Source organism: Zingiber officinale, chromosome 7B, assembly GCF_018446385.1.
Source record: "Zingiber officinale cultivar Zhangliang chromosome 7B, Zo_v1.1, whole genome shotgun sequence".
In the NCBI taxonomy this organism is placed as follows: domain Eukaryota; kingdom Viridiplantae; phylum Streptophyta; class Magnoliopsida; order Zingiberales; family Zingiberaceae; genus Zingiber; species Zingiber officinale.
Window position 1 is genome coordinate 65,005,176 of NC_055999.1, and position 22,286 is coordinate 65,027,461.

The window sequence follows — 22,286 nt, forward strand, 5'->3', positions numbered from 1 at the left end:
ACCTGGAGCGTGACATTACCCGAGACTATCGGCAACCTAACTGCATTGCAGCATTTGGACTTATCAGTTAATTAGATTGATGGAAAGATACCAGATTGATTTGGAAATCTCCTTTAGCTAGAACATCTCCGAGAACAACATAAGTGGATCGATTCCTGATACCCAAGGAAGTCTATGCAACTTGAGTACAATCGATCTCTCTTATAACAGTATAACAATTGTTGAATTCTTTGAATTACAACTTTCAAGATGCAGAACTAACAAACCTCTTTCCCTTTCCTTGCAGAACAATCAGTTTAGTGGTCCATTTCCAAGTCAGTTGAGAGGCTTCAAAGATTAATGAATATTGACCTTCTCTGAGTGGCTCAGTTCCAGCATCTTTAGGGCATTACAGTGGTTAATACTATCTTCAAACAGCTTGGTTGGAGACATCATAGAAGCCCACTTTGCCAATCTTACAAATTAAGTTTACATGGATATATCTGACAACAACTTGTCAGTCAAACTAAACCAGATCTCCTCCATGGCTGCCGAACTAAACCAGTTTATATGCCCTAACGCTATCGAATAATGGAATATCAGATGCCTTGCCTGATTGGTTTTGGAGCACGTGCACATCCAACTTGGAGCTAGATGTTTCTGACAATCATATGAAAGACAATGGCCTAGTTAGGATCTTCAACTTCCCTGGGCTATTGTTGTTCTATGACTGTGCTTTCTATGATTTGCTACTCCTCGATGCGTCGAACGACAAACAAAAAAAAAATTCTTTTTTAATTTGGGCTCAATATATAAGTCTAAAAATTACTAGACAACTAGATTTGAACTTAATATATAAGCCTAAAAATTATTGTACTACTGGGTTTCACTATGATCGAAATCTAAAAATTACTGGGCTACTGGATTCGGTCTCAATATATAAGTCTAAAAATTATTCGACTGCTGCGCTACACTGGGCTAGAGCCAGGTAAAGTCCAGCCCTGGCTTAGCCAATTGATGAGAGGGATGTTGCCACGCTCTTTAGAATGCTTCAAGGATGTAGCTTTTTTTTTTTATTCGAGTTACAATAACTTTGAAGGCTTCATACCAAGAATGAAATCTTTAATTTTGGACCTTTCTCACAATTCGTTCTCTGGACCAATTCCTGAAAGCAAATTTGGTTTTGGTGGGTTTCTGCTTTTGTCCATTAACAATTTGAATGGCAGCATTCCGACTTCCATTTGTACAAATGGAAACTGGACCTTGCTAATAATATGATTTGTCTAGAGCACTTCTAGATTATTGGAGTAATAAGATCATTGGCATTTCCAACAACAAATTATAATCACTGCACATGAATAATAATCATAGTTTATCTGGTACAATTCTCTCAACTTTACAACAATGCAATAACTTGTAGTTATCGACTTGAGTTGAAATAAATTGCCCGGAGCTATACCCAACTGATTTGGAAGCGGACCATCAATATTGCGAGTTCTTTCTCTAACAACACATCCCTCCAAGTGCTAGATCATTTGCCTCCACATTTTGGCATATTTAGTTCCATGATGACAATCCATGACAAGCCATGACAAAAAAGAAAAAGCTCCATTTTATTAAACAGAGAGTATTATCTTAACTGCTGAAGATTCAGAATTTCAGTTCACTACTTTGCTTTCAATTTTCCAAGTGATATTCCTAAAAAGATCACAAATCTCCAAGGCCTTCACTTTCTCAACTTGTCTTCAAATCATTTGTTAGGAAACATACTAGATGAGATTGGTCACATGGGTCAACTAGAATCACTTGCTCTTTTAAAATTCTTTCAAGCATCTCCGCTTTAAATTTTTTGGGCATCCTAAACTTATCTTACAAAAATTTTATTGGAAAAATACCTACGAGAAATCAACTGCAAACCTTCACCAACTTGTCCTACATCAGCAATCCCAATCTTTATGGGGAGCCACTCCAAATCAGGCGCCCAGACGACAACCCAGCCATTAATAACAGAGTAAACAGAAGAAGAGGAATGTATGCAGATGATGATTGACTTTTGGGGAATCATGGGTGCATTTATGATCAAGAGGAGCACAAGAATCAAATACATCCTACTCATTGATAGGATTTGTAGTTGGTTTAGGAATGTTAATCAAAGCATAGCCTTAAATAGGTTTGAACTAATTCTAGAATTTATGTATATATACAATAAGAGCTTGTACTTTTATGATATTCAGATCAAGGTTATGGTAATAGATGAAGGTTGACATTAGTATTTAAATTATGGATTATGTATGAAAAGTGTGCTTAAGTCAAACCATATTAATAATTTATGGTTCTTTTCTCAATCATGTGTGTGAGACACTGATCAACCTCTATACCATATATGAATAGATTTTCCAGCTTGAATTGTGAAACTTCATGTTATGAACATGTGATCTCCATGTTCATGTGTTTTTTCTTTACAAAGATAACAAAATTTATCAGGGATCAAGGCACCCCTTTCAAATATTTGCACTCTCGTTTTAGATATTACCTCATTAGCATTGATCCTCTTGAGTGATATCAACTGTATTATAATATTTGGGTTACTATAGTGTTGAATGCATTCTACATTATCTTTGCCAACACAGACAATCAAGATTCAAAATTTTGAATCGTGTTGAGGCTTTAGTCTTTAATTAGAATGATAGTGTTTTGGTATCATACGGACGTTTCAATATATCATACTGTGGTGAATAGGAGGTGAAAGGAAGAAAAAGAAGTTTTATATATTTAGGTTTGCACGTTTTTTTTACATCTGACATTATACAATTTTACTATTATCTTGTATACAAAATTTCAAACCACTAAAGATATTATACTTTTTTCACTATCAATTAATAAATATTAAATTAATTCTTTTTTATCTCAAGATTTGGTTGGTACAAGTAATCGAACATAGTTTTAATATTGATAAATATTCAAAGTTAAGATTTTTTATTATCTAATGATATTGATTAAGTATGTAGAAAACTCCTAGTTGAGGTTAGACAAAGAAGTTCTTGTCAAGTGGGTTGAATAAGAAGTCCTGGTCAAGTAGATTATACAACAAAATCCTGATCGAGTGGATTGGGTACGAAGCCTTGGTCAAGTGGACTCGACAGAAATCTTGGCAGATCGAGGACATCAAGCAGAAGCCTTGGGGGTCGCAGACACTAGGCAGAAGTGTAGGCGGGTTGAGGATTGGACGTCTAGCAGGAAGTCCCGAAGGTCAAAACTCGAATGCTAAGCAAAAGTCCAATATGTCTGGAGGACCGAATGTTTGGCAAAATGGTAAACTCTCTTGGGGAGTCGGTGATGACGCGTTCCCCGTTGAGGAAACAGTAGACATCGGTTCGACTTAAAATTTCATCAAAATCCAAAGTTAGAATCGGACAGTCTCAAGACTATCCAAATCATTATATTATGTCTTTTTTTCTAACTCTGTAATACAAGAAATCGAAGCTTGAAGTTGGTCGGAAAAGAGACTTCCAGGTGTCCGAGAAAGATCCAGGCGCTCGGGTGAGCCAGCATCTAGCTACGTGCGCAGATGAGTTGGCACGCTCCTGTTGGCCAACACATGTCACAGTCCAGGCGCCTGGGAGTGGTCCAAACACCTGGATCAAGATTCACTTTGGCGGATAAAGTTTCTCTGAGGGGACACCACGTAAGCCTGATGGAAGCGCCCGGGGACCAGTCCAGGTGCCCAAATGAACCTATAAAAAGAACCTTTGACCAGTAGTTTCAGTACATCATTCTCTAAGGCTTCTATACTTGCGCACTCCTCTGAATACTACTCTACGATGTTGAAACGTTGTCCCAACAACGACTACGCTCGAGTTTCTATTCCAAAGTTATCGGCATAACTGTTATTTTTTACTTGTGTTTTCATTTCAAGTTACTTGTGCAAGTATTCAAAGTTTTAGTGGATTGTTAAATGAAAGTTTTAGTGGATTGTTAAATGAAAGTACTATCTATCTGTTGTTAATACTTGCTGATGATAGATAACGAAATTTGGGGACCAAATTTTTATTAGTAGGGGAGAATGTAAAATATCGAAAAAGAGCGAATAACCATAAGGGAATTTTTCAGAATTTTTATAAATTTTCTGAAAATTTTTCGGAGACCGTATGACGTAGGTTACGGGGATAAAAAAAATTAAGCTATGGAAAAGCCTGGTTAGGTTACCCTATTTTAACGAGGAAAAGCTGAATTTTTTCCTTTTCTTTACTTTTTCTTTTTATTTTCTTTTCCTCCATTTCTTACCTGTGCCCTAGCTTCCTTCTCCGCCCGATCCCCTTCCCCTCCGCTGCCCCTCTAGTGCGACGCCAAGCCACCACCTCGCCTCTTCCCCAAATTGTCACCACCGACGCCTCCTCTTCTCCCCTTTCCCCGCGTTCATAACCCTCGGCCAAGGAAGTCTCTTCCCATCCTTCCCATGCTTCCTCTCTAACCCCCTCTTCACTATCACAATAGTCGTCAACTCTTCAAGGGTATCGTCGGATTCCGAGAGTTGTCGGCTTAGCTTCAACCACGAGTAGGTTGTCGGGGGCAGACTTTGCACTATCTTCCTCGCGTCTTCATCGCCATTGATAGCCACGGACGAGCGAGCATGCCCTAGGTGCCGCCCTCTCCCATCGTAGCGCTCTGTCGCTGCCGCATAGAGCAGTGCCGACACCCCACATCTGGAGTCTTACTAATTGATCTCCTCTCTGAATTGTTGTGCCACACAAGTTCATCCTCGGTCAGAAGAGGGGATTCGTGCTCAGTTTCGCTGGAGTTGGATTGTGGTTATCGACGCTGGATTTTTGGTGGTGATCGGTGTTCCAGAGGGTTGTCTCTCCCTCCCGTGGCTTAACACCGGGCTTCCACCGCCGATCCCTTCTGCTCAAACCCAACAGTCGCTGGGTGTGGTTTCTGTTGGGAAGGGGTTGCTGATACAAAGGTAGGATAAGGTATCCTGGGTTTTGGTGATTGTGTATATATCTAGTTTTCGATTATGTTATGGGATTTTGTGCTAACTAGGAGTAGTTGTTCCAGCAGCAACTACTTAGGGGTTTTGGCAACGAATTTCGGCAACGGGTACCTCCGACTAGCAAATTCCAGCGGCTGCCATATCTGCAGTGATCAACCGGAGAGGTTTGGTATTGAGGTAAGATAAGAAATAGACAAATTGTTTCATTTGCTGTAATGTACACAGGTTTGAAGCTAGGAAAGGTTAATGAATGAATTAGGGTTTCTGGTAAATAAAGATTTTGGTTTAGCTATTTTGTTTACAATAAAACTTAGCTAAACCGTACGATTTATTACAGGATTTGGATTCGGGACGAGCACTTCGACATAGAGGTTGATTAGCTCGATCTACATTGGAGGCGGATACTTTGACTTATCTTCTAAGATATTATCGTTTGATATGCATAGTAATATTTAACGAGTAGTAATATTTATATTCATTTCTGCATTAGTATGTCATTTTTTATTACCTGAGCATGCTGTATTTATTACCTGCTTTTGCATTCATGTACCTTTGATTGTTTATGTCCTTAAGGTAATGACATACCATGCCTCATTATGTTCAGGACCTAGATTTATTCTACTATACCTGACCTGTGTACCTAGGATATTCTATTTGGTCCATATACCTTTTGGTACACATTATATAGAGATGGATATGATCAGGATATTTCTATACTTAGTGTCATGCACCATTTCGTATGATTGCATGTTGTGCGATAGTTGACTCCATTATTGTTGAGAACATCGACAGTTACATGGATCTACACACACAACCACTCATGGGTTAGTGGTTTTTATTAGGTAGGGTGTGTTGCAGCAGGTTGCTCTGTTAAGGGCTCTGTTGGTCCACTCATGGATAATGTGACGCAATGTGGTAGTAGGACATGGATCTCTCCTCTGGATTGTCTCAGGGAGATGAGAGCATTGAGCTCCCCCACTTATGATTTGAGGTAGAAGGATAGGTGTAATCCAACAGTATCCCGTCCACTCGGTCACTCATCAGGAGCAGTGATGGCAGAGTGCACAGTTGGCATAGCCCTATCCACTCGGTCTCACCATCGTGTGTGAGATGGTTGACTGGCGTCAGGGGTGACCATGTCATTAGCATCATATGTATTATTGCATTTATTGCTTGTGTTTGTTGTACTTTATTTGCTGTATATTTGGTGGATGCATATGATTAACATGCATACAGGATCATGATACTCCTCGGTCTGACGCCCTTGTTTACCTTATACCTAGGTCCTGATTAGTACGGTTTCTCCCCTTTATTTCAGTTTTGCATTGTTCCTTTATATATATATTCAGGAGGTTGTACTCATATTTATTACTAGTTGTTATGTCTTACTATGCATGTCAGCCAGTAGCCGCTGAGGAGTTGACTCATCCCGTTGATTTATACTATTTCAGGTTGAGGCCGTTAGGAGGTTTCAGTTGCTAGTCTCCACTTCGCGCCGCGTCGGTTTTCTACTCTTTAGTCTTTTGGTTTTTTGTTACATTTCATATATATGTGTGTGATTTGTATGTTCGTACTCGAGGAGTTTTATCGAGTTTTTGGTCTACTATACTTTTTTTTCCGCTGTGTTGGTTTCTCTGTCGTGGTTTTAAGGTTTCCGTCATTGTAGTGGAGTAAGTGATTTTCAAATATAAACTGCGTGATTGTGTCAGCCAAAGACTGAAATATATATATAAACTGCGTGGTTGTGTAGTTATGTTTATTGTTATTGTTCCGGCCGTGTTGGCCTAAGTATATATGCGACCCCGAGGGCTTTGTAGAATAGATTCATATTGTCACCCGTATAGAGGAGATGTTGTCGAAATTTCTTCTAGCAGGGATTACCTGGAACGTGACATTACCAGAGACTATCGGCAACCTAACTGCATTGCAGCATTTGGACTTATCAGTTAATTAGATTGATGGAAAGATACCAGATTGATTTGGAAATCTCCTCCAGCTAGAACATCTCCGAGAACAACATAAGTGGATCGATTCCTGATACCCAAGGAAGTCTATGCAACTTGAGTACAATCGATCTCTCTTATAACAGTATAACAATGATATTTGTTGAATTCTTTGAATTACAACTTTCAAGATGCAGAACTAACAAACCTCTTTCCCTTTCCTTGCAGAACAATCAGTTTAGTGGTCCATTTCCAAGTCAGTTGAGAGGCTTCAAAGATTAATGAATATTGACCTTCTCTGAGTGGCTCAGTTCCAGCATCTTTAGGGCATTACAGTGGTTAATACTATCTTCAAACAGCTTGGTCGGACACATCATAGAAGCCCACTTTGCCAATCTTACAAATTAAGTTTACATGGATATATCTGACAACAACTTGTCAGTCAAACTAAACCAGATCTCCTCCATGGCTGCCGAACTAAACCAGTTTACATGCCCTAACGCTATCGAATAATGGAATATCAGATGCCTTGCCTGATTGGTTTTGGAGCACGTGCACATCCAACTTGAAGCTAGATGTTTCTGACAATCATATGAAAGGCAATGGCATAGTTAAGATCTTCAACTACCCTAGGCTATTGTTGTTCTATGACTGTGCTTTCTATGATTTGCTACTCCTCGATGCGTCGAACGACAAACAAAAAAAGATCTTTTTTAATTTGGGCTCAATATATAAGTCTAAAAATTACTAGACAACTAGATTTGAACTTAATATATAAGTCTAAAAATTATTGTGCTACTGGGTTTCACTATGATCAAAATCTAAAAATTACTGGGCTACTGGATTCGGTCTCAATATATAAGTCTAAAAATTATTCGACTGCTGCGCTACACTGGGCTAGAGCCAGGTAAAGTCCAGCCCTGGCTACGCATTGATGAGAGGGATGTTGCTACGCTCTTTAGAATGCTTCAAGGATGTAGCTTCTTTTTTTTTATTCGAGTTACAATAACTTTGAAGGCTTCATACCAAGAATGAAATCTTTAATTTTGGACCTTTCTCACAATTCGTTCTCTGGACCAATTCCTGAAAGCAAATTTGGTTTTGGTGGGTTTCTGCTTTTGTCCATTAACAATTTGAATGGCAAAATTCCGACTTCCATTTGTACAAATGGAAACTGGACCTTGCTAATAATGATTTGTCTAGAGCACTTCTAGATTATTGGAGTAATAAGATCATTGGCATTTCCAACAACAAATTATAATCACTGCACATGAATAATAATCATAGTTTATCTGGTACAATTCTCTAAACTTTACAACAATGCAATAACTTGTAGTTATCGACTTGAGTTGAAATAAATTGTCCGGAGCTATACCCAACTGATTTGGAAGCGGACCATCAATATTGCGAGTTCTTTCTCTAACAACACATCCCTCCAAGTGCTAGATCATTTGCCTCCACATTTTGGCATATTTAGTTCCATGATGACAATCCATGACAAGCCATGACAAAAAAGAAAAAGCTCCATTTTATTAAACAGAGAGTATTATCTTAACTGCTGAAGATTCAGAATTTCAGTTCACTACTTTGCTTTCAATTTTCCAAGTGATATTCCTAAAAAGATCACAAATCTCCAAGGCCTTCACTTTCTCAACTTGTCTTCAAATCATTTGTTAGGAAACATACTAGATGAGATTGGTCACATGGGTCAACTAGAATCACTTGCTCTTTTAAAATTCTTTCAAGCATCTCCGCTTTAAATTTTTTGGGCATCCTAAACTTATCTTACAAAAATTTTATTGGAAAAATACCTACGAGAAATCAACTGCAAACCTTCACCAACTTGTCCTACATCAGCAATCCCAATCTTTATGGGGAGCCACTCCAAATCAGGCGCCCCGACGACAACCCAGCCATTAATAACAGAGTAAACAGAAGAAGAGGAATGTATGCAGATGATGATTGACTTTTGGGGAATCATGGGTGCATTTATGATCAAGAGGAGCACAAGAATCAAATACATCCTACTCATTGATAGGATTTGTAGTTGGTTTAGGAATGTTAATCAAAGCATAGCCTTAAATAGGCTTGAACTAATTCTAGAATTTATGATTATATACAATAAGAGCTTGTACTTTTATGATATTCAGACCAAGGTTATTGTAATAGATGAAGGTTGACATTAGTATTTAAATTATGGATCATGTATGAAAAGTGTGCTTAAGTCAAACCATATTAATAATTTATGGTTCTTTTCTCAATCATGTGTGTGAGACACTGATCAACCTCTATACCATATATGAATAGATTTTCCAGCTCGAATTGTGAAACTTCATGTTATGAACATGTGATCTCCATGTTCATGTGTTTTTTCTTTACAAAGATAACAAAATTTATCAGGGATCAAGGCACCCCTTTCAAATATTTGCACTCTCGTTTTAGATATTACCTCATTAGCATTGATCCTCTTGAGTGATATCAACTGTATTATAATATTTGAGTTACTAAAGTGTTGAATGCATTCTACATTATCTTTGCCAACACAGACAATCAAGATTCAAAATTTTGAATCGTGTTGAAGCTTTAGTCTTTAATTAGAATGATAGTGTTTTGGTATCATACGGACGTTTCAATATATCATACTGTGGTGAATAGGAGGTGAAAGGAAGAAAAAGAAGTTTTATATATTTAGGTTTGCACGTTTTTTTTACATCTGACATTATACAATTTTACTATTATCTTGTATACAAAATTTCAAACCACTATAGATATTATACTTTTTTCACTATCAAGACACCTGGATCAAGATTCACTTTGGCGGATAAAGTTTCGCTGAGAGGACGTCACGTAAACCTGATGGAAGCACCCGGGGATGGGTCTGTTGGGATCGGAGCGCAGCGGAAGACATATAATTAATCATGGATCTTTCGTGGTACATATAGTTTTGCACAAAATTATATAAAACATACCTCGAGACCTCAATAGGTGTGAATAATATCACGGACAAATAAGACAGATAAGAGCCCCACGTGTGACTCCTCTAGCGGTATCCACGCGCACTAGATCACGAACTTGACACGATCCGTTAGGTGCTAGCCACTTAGATTGACAAAGTCTTGGAAGCACTACCGATCTCTTCCGGTGGAAGACGAAGTTGACGAAGGAGAAACGGAGAGAATGAAATCATCACCTTGATTCTTTTCGAGGATGGCTATTTATAGCTTTCAAGGAATACAAAGAGTTAAACTTTCAATTAATTCATCATTTATGATCTTCATTAATAAGGAAGATGAAGAGTTATAGGCTCCATAAATTCTTCATTTATAACCTTCATTATGATAACTCTTCAAATTCTTCATTAATTATCATTATGATGACTCTTCGAATTCTCCATTAATCATCATGATTATGGCTATTCGAATTCTCTCTTCTTTGTATCAAATAAATCCATATTTGATCTTGATTTCGACTAGCTTCCGATACCATTGTTCATGTCTACATGCTATGCGTGCGACCCTCTAGGTTTTATACACGAAGGCAGTGTAAATCCATACACAGACTAAGGTAACCGTCTAGCAACAGTTTTTAGCCACCCAACGCAATAAAATTAATATTAGTCATAAACTGTAAATCACTATGAACCGATTACTGTGTAATTCAATATCTTCATCTAAAGCCTACATCCTAATTAATTCGATACATTATGCATCATTACCAAATTAATTGTTTTACTTGATTTTCAAGATATAATAGACTCCTCTTGAATGATAAATCATTCCTCCCATGACTATGGATTTTGAGTCACTAATATCTCTATCAAGCGGCCAGGATGTTAACTCCTAATCCAAGAGAGCGATGAATCCTCTATTGACTCAACACTATTCTCTCTACGTTTTGTCATACACCCAACTACCGTATTAATCACAATCCGATTAAAGACTGCTTTTAACGGCGTCAAAGTACATAACTCCACGCATAGAATAAATGAAGGTCTCAAGTCAAAAGATTAGTTACACTCGTTCATAAGAGGAATAACCAATGATGCTTAATATGTGGTCTCCTCTTGAGCGGGTCGCGTCCAGTGTACCTCTAAACTCAAGGCACCTCTAAGTACAACTTGGATATCCATCCCTTCGGTCTATCTTGACCTAGTCATACTCAGCGTTAATCTAGATATCTGCCCCCTCTAGATATCTATCCGATCAAGGACTGTTTTCAGATTAATATACCCATTAATCGGTGGGACTTTATCATTAATCATATATGTACAAAAAAGTAAATAATTAATGATAAATTTTTGCCTTTATTAAATAATTATCCACAAAATACATAAGGCACTTGTCTTGACACATAAGTTCACACACTAACACGGTCCAAGTGCCCAAATGAACCTATAAAAAGAACCTTTGACCAGTATCTTCAGTACATCATTCTCTAAGGCTTCTATACTTGCACACTCCTCTGAATACTACTCTACGATGCTGAAACGCTGTCCCAACAAGGACTACACTCGAGTTTCTATTCCAAAGTTATCGGTATAACTGTTATTTTTTACTTGTGTTTTCATTTCAAATTACTTGTGCAAGTATTCAAAGTTTTAGTAGATTGTCAAATGAAAGTACTTAACGAGTGTAGGTCTTAGAATAGTAGTCGTCGGGCTACGGACCAAGTAAAAAAGAAAATTAGCTATTAATATTATTTATTATCTTCTATCTAGTGCTCTTTTTAATCCTACATATTTCTTCAAATAAAATTATAATTATATCATTATATTCGAATCCTGAATCTTAGTTGAAAACCTTCTACATCGCTTACTGAACAGTGGATGGTCTAAACTTTGAACTTTTACCATTAGCTTTTAAATCAAATAAAGAAGCAAGTTAGTCCATTAAAAACAGTTATCTGGAGAAATTAATGCTGATGGAGACTTTCATGGACTATACATTTCCTGTTAATTTTCTGCAAAGATTTCTGACCTCAAAGGTTACAGATCTGCCTTTGCACTCATTGTGCAACTAGGGGTCGACAACTGGTTCTTCAGTCTCTTAACTAGTTATATACCTAGAAGTATTGTGGCAGTCTTTCCTTCTCATCTATAGAAGTTAGTAATGTCAGTTACTTGCAGTTATGTTAGTTATTTTCTACCTCCATTTTTCAGTTTCTTGTAGGAGAGCTTGAATGACTGCAGAACTATTATGTAAGTATAGATCTTTGTTTTCCAAGTCTCCCACAAAATACGACTGATCCTAAGTCAAAAGCTAAGAAATTAGTTGTGGCAAGTGAAAACTGCCTTTATGTTTTCTATGTCATCCACGTGCTGCAGTTGATCGTCCAGTAAAAAACTTAGCTGGATTCCCACAGTCAAGTATCCAAACCTATACCTTTGAAAAATGTGAAGGTTCATCTCACCTGGACTCTCTCTTGCTTCCTTCGTATTTGAACAATAAATCCATTTTTTTATAATTACTTTTTAAACTGATTAATTTTGGAGATGATTCATCTATTTATCATCAAAATAAATCGAAAAATATCTATGTATCGAGATAATTTTCCCTTTTTATCCATGAAAATTAGTTATATAATTATGCTAGTTACTTGTTATCTCTTTCTTTTCAGTTTGGAGATGTTGGATAAGTGTAGTTATATTAGTTTATTAATTCAATATAATTATTTTATACAATATATCTACTTTGGTTGGAATCACTTTACCGATTATCTTATTTTTTTAAAAAAGAAAAAAAAACTCCGAATGATATATATACGTCACTATTGTGAATCGATTATTAGATTTTTATTTTCCAAGTCTTCCAAGTCAATGGAAAGCAAGAAATAATTAATATTAATAGTGATAATTGTGAATGATATAAATGATAATTATGAATCAATTATTAGATTTTTTTTTCCAAGTCTTCCAAGTCAATACAAACAGTTAAGCCAGAAATTAATGGCAACGGTGACTTCCATATATTATAATTTTTCGGTTAATTTAATCTAAATTATATAAGAGAGAGAGGGGAAGAAAATGTTGCTAAATTTTACATCAGACTCTATACAATTATCTCTATACGATATATATATCTATTTTGGTAGGAATTTCTTTACCAATTATCTTTCTTTTGAAAGAAAAAAACTTAGAATGATATATATCACTATCGTAGATTTTTTACTTTCCAAATCTATTCAAAGTCAATAGAAATAGCCAAGCAAGAAATTAATTCTGATGGTAACTTCCATGGATCATATATTTCCTATAATTTTATCTAAATTATATAAGGGAGAGAGGTAATAAATATTGCTAAAGTTTAAGTTAGACTCTATACAATTGTCTTTATACGATATATCAAGTTTGGTAGGAATTCTTCACCAATTATCTTTCTTTTAGAAAAAAAAAAAGAAGACTTAGAATGATGTATATCACTATCGTGAATTAAATTGATCTTTAGATTTTTCTTTTCCAAAATCAATGGAAATAGTTGGGAAATAATGGCGACTTCTATGGATTTGTACAAATTAAATAATGGAGAGAGAGGGAGAAAATGTTGCTAAAGTTTTCGTTGATCTCATCTCATGGCTACTGCTGCTACACTCAACCTTCTTCTTTACCTCTTCTGGATTTCTGTTTTTTTTTTTCTCTGGATCTTTGCAACTCTGCATAGAGAAGGAGATGAAGGCTCTCTTGAGCGTGAGGAGTGGCTTCCCTGACGTAGATAGGCGGCTATCTCCATGGAAGGGCGATGACTGCTGCAGTTGGGAAGGTGTAGGATGCAACAACATCACAGGTCTTGTTATCAAACTTGACCTCTCTTTACGCTATCCTTTGCATCCTGGTACTTTTTTCAACAGAAGCGAGGTGCATCCTTCATTGTTTCATTTGAAGCATTTGGAGTATTTAGACATAAGTGGGAACAACTTATCTGGCCATCAAATTCCTGGCTCGATTGGATCTTTAACTCAATTGAACTACTTGGACCTTTCGAGTTGTGGTTTGAAAGGAGAAATTCCCTACCAACTTGGCAATCTCTCCCATCTACGTCACCTATCTCTAACTGATAACCATATTTTTGGAAAAATCCCGGCATCTTTTGTCCATCTCAGAAATGTGCAGTTCCTGTACCTGGGCTTTAATAACATCAGTGGAGAGATTCCAAAAAATATTGGAAACCTCAGAAACATACAAGGCTTGTTCCTCTTTAATAACCATCTCGAAGGTGTAATACCGAAAAGCATAGGAAACTTGAGCAAAATGTCAACTCTGTACCTTTTTCGTAATAAAATTGTTGGAGGCTTACCAGAGACTATCGGCAATCTAACTGCATTGCAGAGTTTGGACTTATCAGATAATCAGATTAATGGAAAGATACCAGATTCAATTGGAAATCTCCTTCAGCTAGAATATCTCGATATCTCTTGGAACAACATAAGTGGATCGATTCCTGATACCTTAGGAAGCCTATGCAACTTGAGTGAAATCTCTCTCTTTAATAACAGTGTAACAGGGAGAGTTGTTGAATTCTTTGAACAACTATCAAGATGCAGAACTAACGAACTTCTTTCCCTTTACTTGAATAACAATCAGTTAAGTGGTCCTTTTCCGAGTCATTTTGAGAGGCTTCAAAGATTAACTGATCTGGACCTTAGTTTCAATCAACTGAGTGGCTCTGTTTCAACATCCTTGGGGAAATTGTCTGCATTAGAAGTCTTAAGTTTATCTTCAAACAATTTGGTTGGAGACATCACAGAAGCCCACTTTGCCAATCTCACAAATTTATATTACATGGATATATCTCACAACAACTTGTCAGTCAAAGTGAGCCCAGATTGGCTTCCTCCATTTCAAGCAAGTGATATCCGAATGCGCTCTTGCAACTTGGGACCTAGATTTCCTCCATGGCTGCGGAACCAAACCATTTTAAATGAGCTAGACATATCAAACAATGGAATATCAGATGCTTTTCCTGATTGGTTTTGGAGTTTGTGCTTATGGAACATGAACCTAAATGTTTCTCACAATGATATGAGAGGAATGTTGCCGAGCTCTTTAGAATGCTTCAAGAATGTATCAACTTTGGATTTAAGTTACAACAAATTTGAAGGCATCATACCAAGAATGCAACTTTCAAATGCATATTTGGTCTTTTCTCACAATTTCTTCTCTGGACCTATTCCTAGCAGCTTGGCTGATAATGCTATATATATGTCTTTGTCAAACAACAGACTGAATGGTAGTATTCCATCCTCCATTTGTACAGCAGATGATCTACGAGTTATCCACCTTGCCAACAATGGTTTATCTGGAACACTCCCAGATTGCTTCAGATATAAATCGAGTTTGGTGATCATCGACGTTTCAAACAACATGTTATCCGACAACATCCCTAGAACACTTGGACTTTTAAAAGGGCTCCGATCACTGCACTTCAATAACAATAACCTCTCTGGAAGAATTCCCACAACATTGAAACAATGCCTTGAACTGGAGGTTATTGACTTTAGCTGGAATGAACTGTCAGGTGAGATACTGAGTTGGATCGGACCAGAACTGTCATCATTAAGAGTCCTTTCTTTGAGGTCAAATAAGTTCACCGGTGGGATTCCATCAGAACTCTCGTTGATCCCTTCCCTTCAAGTCCTAGATCTTTCTCACAATCTTTTCTCTGGTTTGTTGCCTCCTAGTTTTGGTAATTTCACAGCTATGATGACAAACCAGAACTATGAAATTCCTTCACCACTACAAATGCTTGGTTATCTTTATTATACAGAGAACCTCATTATAATTGCCAAAGATTCATCACTTACCTTCACTACTTTGCTTTCACTTGTCACGAGCATTGGCCTCTCAAATAACAATCTCTCAGGCATGATTCCTGAAGAGTTAACAAATCTTGATGGCCTCCGCTTTCTCAACTTATCTTCCAATTACTTTTCAGGGCAAATACCAGAGAAGATTGGTCTTATGAGCCAACTAGAATCACTTGATCTTTCAAAAAATAATTTATCAAGTAGAATCCCTTCGAGTATCTCTGCTTTAAATTTTCTAGCTGTCTTAAACTTGTCTTACAACAATCTTGTCGGGAAAATACCGGTGGGCCCTCAACTTCAAACCTTCACCAACTTGTCTTACATGGGAAATCCTAAGCTTTGTGGGGAACCACTTGAAATCAAATGTCTTGGAGACAACCAAACCAACGATGACAGAGTCACAAAAGAAGAGTACGTGTCTAAAGATGACGAGTATGGAGGAATTTGGTATTTCATTGGCTTTGCTCCTGGATTTGTCTTTGGCTTTTGGGGATTCATGGGTGCAATTATGATTAAGAAGAGCATAAGAATCAAATACATTTTACTCATTGATATAATAATTGGTTGGTTTATGCAAATGTAATGGAAACTAAGTCTTAAATAGGCCTAAATTAATTCTAGAATTTATGTGTGTTATAAGAGCCTGTGCTTTTATGATATAAGACCAAGTTTGGTGTAATGAATTTAAGTTGATATTGATATTTAAGTCATGAATCATTTGTGATTGACTCCATTATCAGATTCAGGATATTAAGAGTCCTGGATCTGATCCAACTGCTAGCTAAGCATCTCGGTCGGCTTCCAAGATCATCAAAGAGGCAGCAACTAGAGGCGTTGGGCATTCATTTTGTTTCATTAGTGAACATGCTGTCAATTACACACCATTCTATTTCGGTATAATTTACTATATCTATGTTCCTTCAATTTGAAAATTTATGAACTACCTTTGATTTACGTTTTTTTTACCTCATAGTTGAATTCCAAAGACATTGAGCAGTTCAAGCACATTTACATGCTCCATATCATCAGGCTCTCATGAGTTGATAGAAAAATCATTTTTTACTTCGTCATAGATTACTTCGATAATTAATAATTTTGAAATAGTATATAATAAACAACTTTGATGATAATACTGCAGAAGTAAAAAAACATATTTTATTTTGTATTTTAAAAAATGCAAGCTTCATTTTTTTATATATTATATTATTTCGGCCTAATGTATTTGATAAATTAAAAGATAATTTTAAATTTATAATTTATAGATATAAAGTAAAAAAAAGATGAACTAAACAATTTCACCTTAGCTTGGAACAAAATACTTAGTGCGCGCAACCCTGTTCTTTTCTCTAACCCTAGCAATCTCTTCCAGCAGCAATTAGGTACGTTAACCAACAAAATTCCGCACCTGACGACGAGGAGGTCACTGTTCTACTCCTCCCCCTTGCTCCTCTCTTCCGCTCCCCTCTTTGCTATCGTTCCTTCCTCCGCGACTCCACCGTCACCTCCTCCAATTCCTGCTTGGGCCACCCCGACCTTCTTCGAGCTCCCTAGGTCCGGTGGAGTGAGGGCCCTGGACCTTCGTGAAGGTTACGGTGAAATCCCTGTCAATGGAGATCAGGTAAATTAGTATCACATTATTTCCACGAAACTTAGTTTTTTCTAATAGCAACAAAAGATCGAGGTTTACTTATAATTCTTATGTTATTACATTTCTGCTAATTCATTGGCCTCTCCCTAAGAGTAAGTGGTCTGATTGAAAATTATTGTTTGATGGCCTGCTATTTCTTTCATTCTTTTCTTCCATTTTCCCCCTCATTGTAATTTTCAAAGTTACAATGGTATATATATATAAATTTTTTACACTTGGTTCTGCAAGGAATTTCAATATATTTGATTTAGTAGGCTTGAGATCATTGCATCTAGAGAATGTTAGAGAGAACAGAAATATTTTTATTGTAGATTCTTTAGGAGCTAGTAGAACTAATAGATTTATTGGTAAGGTTATATGGATCATTAATATTTGAATCTCAAGAGTGCCATCCTAAGATCACATAGTGAGGGGAAAAGAAAAGATATAGACGAATATTTATATCTGAAGACAACCATGCCATCAAGTGAAAAAAGAAATCCTTTTGGAGTTGCACTGCCGTTAACAAACAGAGGCTCTAATCATGAGTATAAACTGTTACCATTGCCTTCTTGAGGCATTAAGGTAAAATTTTCTCTTTAATGTGGATATTGTTAATGCTTTGGGGAAACCAAAAAGTAGAATTTTCTACTCTATAGTATGCATATTGTTAATGTGTAAATTGAAACTACATGATGGATTTTGAAGGTGAATTAAAAGGAGGAGAGGTCCAGAAAAGTATTGTACTACTAGGGAAGAACAATATGTTTTGCAAATTGTATTGAAGGCACTCTGAACATCAATGAGATATAGAATTCCACTTCACACTGTATTAGATGTACTATAGTAACTACAATAATTGTGTTTTTAGTATTTGTAGTGATGGATTATCTACATGAATCTTATTCTTATTGGCCTGATGAAGTATTCTCTAATAATACAATGGAAGTGATCTTCTTGATGAATGAGTTGTTTTAAGTCATAGGTTCAAAGAGAATATTAATGAAGTTCTATTAACAATTTCATTGACTTGGACGTCAGAACTGGGTTTGTTTTCCTACATGCTTGCATGAATATTTCTTGTTCACGCTATGTAAGAGAATTAATAACTAGATTTTTTTGCTGTTTATTTATACATGAAACTGTATTCATAATTTGAGGCTTGTAAATTGTATTTTGCTGAATGTTTGCCCACAATCTTGATTCTTTTATTCTAAACAATATTTTGTTGTCGGGACAAACATCCTTCTCTAATATAATCCAAAAAGTTTGAGAGTCTATGAGATTGCTAAAATTGAATATATATGATCTAACAATCTTATTTTTGCAAAGCAATTAAGCAGTGTAACCCATGGATCTGGTGAAGGGCAAAGGAGCAACCAAATGTAAGAGGATATACAAGTCTCATCTCTACTTATTTTGTACTGTTTCTTTAATCTTCAGAATTCCTTGAAACTAGTTCTATATCTAAAAAATGTCAATCTCTATATTACAGAGTAAGGCTTCATAAAAAGAAGCAAGAATAGTCAACTTAAAGTGGAAAGTCCACTGCCCAAATTGAGGACCAAGGTACAATGTTATATATCTCAAGGCAAGAAGATTTTTTTGCCGCTGTAATTCAATTTCAAAACTAAACATCTATATGTGGAACTGTGTGCATCTGCAAGAAGCTAACCGAGTTTGATTATATAAAATCTACATATGTGAGGTTTGAGTAAAATCTACATTCTACATAAATTAGAAAATGCTACATTCTACATAAATTAGAAAACGCCGATCCTTGTTAAATAGACAGTTGAATGATGTTCTATAATTGATGACTAGAACTATGCATGGCTGAAAGAATAGCTTCGAACCATGATCTAATATCAATAAATGTGAGCAAATCAAAATTGAGAGAGAAAGACACCTAAAGGTTACAAAAAGGTTGTCACATCTTTAGAATTGTGAGATAGGGATTGTAATAGACATTGGAAATTTAGCCTTGTGTAATAAACTTTATTGCCAAATCTTTGACAAAGGTTGCCACATCGTTGGAATTGTGGGATAGGGATTTCAAACTTCCTATTACTTTTCCTTATTCTATAGAGTTATATTAATTGTTTGCATTCTTCATTTAATTTTGGTTTTCTAGTTAAACATTCTTTAATGTTTATCGATTATGTTTATATTCTGTCTAACCATTCTAGATTGTCTCTTCACCACGTTATGCACTCATATTTTCTCCTTAGAAAGGCTCTTGTGGAACACAAAACCTGTGCCTTGGTAACAGTCACAGAGATCCGGATATTGGTAACAAAGTGGGTCTGTTGAATGTGGATATTGTGTGATGAGATACATGAAAGAGATAGTTGAATCTAAAAATCCAGAGTTGGAGAAAATGGTGAGTTTTGATATTGAATTATAGGATCATAATAATTCATAAAATTCTCCAATCGTGTTGATGTTTCTATGAAACTTTTAATCCCGTGCTAAAAATCTAAATAGAAAAGTAGAAGTCTCATGATAAAGATGAGGTATGATTCTAGACCGTTAATCTCCTAGATTCCTATGGAGCATTACTAAAAGTTTTGTTCTTGAATTAAAGAAACATGATATCATTTGCTTAAATGCCTTAGTCTCCAATCTTTTTGATGTTTGTGAGATAGGTTTGTTTTGTTGTAAAATTATGATATGTAGAAATGCTTTTCAGATTTTAAATAATTTTTTGGTCTTTTCATCATAATATTATTAGTGAATTATAGTTAGATTGAATCTAATGCATTTTGTATTCTTTATATTTCAGTTTACCGAAACAATCAAGAACAAATATTACAACCAATCTCAATTTGATGAAGTCAGAAATGAGTGGAGTGAATTTGTCTACTCGTATGTATAACGTACCTAAGTCGTGTATGTTGTGATAAATATTTGGGATCATTATGGATTTTAGTGTTATTCTTATGGATGTAATTTGTGGTAAACAGTGGATATACTTTTGTGAATGTACTTTTGGATATAGTTGTGGATATAATTATGGATAAACTTGTTTGTAAGATTGATATTCGTCAATACAAGTTATATGGTTTAAATAAATTACTTTGTCAATAAATGTAAACTACAAAGTAACATAATGTCAAATACTTCGACATATATAAATTATGATGAAGTTATAGAATATATTTACTTCGGTAATAAATGTAAACTGTGAAGTTACATATCATCTATTATTTCGGCACATTACAAAACCAACGAAGTAAAAGATTTTTTTTTTACTTCGGCATCGGTCCACCGCTGAACCGATTTTTTCTCCTTGCACCGGTCAAAGACTTCACTATTTTTCATATGTACGACTTTTATGATAAGGCGAAGTAAAATAGTACTATTTTACTTTACGTGCATCTATTTTGATAATTATCTATCTACGACTTCTATGAATATATGAAGTAAATCAAGAAAATTCTACTAGTAAATTGCTCTCTATTATTTCTCTATTTGTCATGATAATATTTCACATTACATTGTATGTAATTTTCATCTATGTTCTTTCCTTCTACTTATTTGATCACCTATATAATAAAGACCGACTGTATGTCTTTGCCAATTATGAAAGACAATTTTATTCCCCTATAAAATCTATCATTTGTCAAGTCAGTGATCAATTTTGTCGAAAGCTTTCTCAACATTGACTAGTAGTTAAGCATCAAAAGCAAGAAATCATTCAAAGAACTTGAATCAGCGAATTAATGAGTTTAAATCCAAACAAGGATCTTAGGGATATCAATTATTTCATTATCATCTATCTCATTCATGATTGCTTCTTTTAAATATTCACTTGCACGTAACTTCTTCATATAGAGGCTAGACATTGCTGGCTCAAGTCTACTTGAGGCCCTAGGCAGAAAAAGATTAGGACTTTGATATTATTTTAAAAAAAAATTCTCACCTTTTTCATTCCAGACTTAAGATAGACAATAATGGATTTTTTAATAAACATATTTATATTCAAATAATAATAATAATAAAATATAAGTCCCTATTAATTTATCAAAATAAAAATGTTTAGAATTAAAGGAATAAAAATTTGATTTATATCTTGCAATTTCAATATAATAATACTTCAAAATTTGACTCTTACATGTACGGATATAATACACATTCTTTTAGAAGTATTTTTATAAATAAGAGGAAAAAAATAACAGTGATTTAATCAGTATAAAATCATTCTATAACAAAGAAGGTCTCAATACATTTCAAAGTTAAATCTATTTTTAAACAATAATAATAATTATCACTTTTCCCTTTCCCTTTCATAAATCACTAACTTATTTATTAATTTATTTTGGAGTAATCTTGCGTTCTCGTTAAATGGAAATCCTACTACTAAATCTTTACATTCTTTGATTTCACATTTTTTATAATGAAGTCTTGGTCGGGTATAAATAATTGATCAAGTATAGAATGCTGACTGAGACTAATACAGACAGAATGTATTTTGCATATATACAAAATAAGTTTATGTGACTAATCAAGTATATGTAACAGGTGAATCATAACAATATACAATCATGTAACAGCTTAATCAATTTGGTAATAAATATCTTCTAGAATTCTCCGCAGGTATGCTAAACGACAAAGAAGGTACATCTGGGGTAAGAAACAAAGTCCTTAAACTATTATGATAGTTCTGGCTTACGTCATCTCTTAACAAACTTTAACAAACCGGGGTCCACCTCATGACTGTGGAGGTTAGGTGAGGTGGAATAAAAAGGGAAATCCTCTCCACTGGCAAGGTAGGCAAACATACGCATTGCATCCAGATTAAATCCTATTTTTCATACTTGCTTCTTCTTCTTCTCGCCAGAGACTAACTTGAGTGTCGGAGGGCTTAGCCAAGGATTCCCACCCCGGTCTTAGGTCACTAACGCTTTATCGGTTGGTCTCATTGTGTGCAGGGAGACAAGAT

At 35.6% G+C, this 22,286-nt stretch overlaps 1 protein-coding gene and 1 long non-coding RNA gene across 3 annotated transcripts; both read left to right on the forward strand.

Annotated features, from left to right (window-relative positions):
- The first annotated feature begins 13,579 nt into the window (after positions 1 to 13,579).
- LOC122004396 (receptor-like protein EIX2) lies at positions 13,580 to 16,297 on the forward strand. The gene has a single exon (XM_042559289.1). The coding sequence runs from the start codon at positions 13,580 to 13,582 to the stop codon at positions 16,295 to 16,297; it is 2,718 nt and encodes a 905-aa protein (XP_042415223.1).
- A 720-nt stretch (positions 16,298 to 17,017) lies between these two features.
- On the forward strand, positions 17,018 to 20,365 carry LOC122005911. 2 transcript variants are annotated; one of them, XR_006118574.1, is made up of 5 exons: positions 17,018 to 17,332; positions 18,674 to 18,726; positions 18,837 to 18,910; positions 19,573 to 19,724; positions 20,127 to 20,365. It is a non-coding gene; the product is annotated as an uncharacterized LOC122005911 (long non-coding RNA). The 2 variants fall into 2 exon arrangements; XR_006118575.1 differs by having other exon boundaries at positions 18,837 to 19,724.
- Positions 20,366 to 22,286: the final 1,921 nt, after the last annotated feature.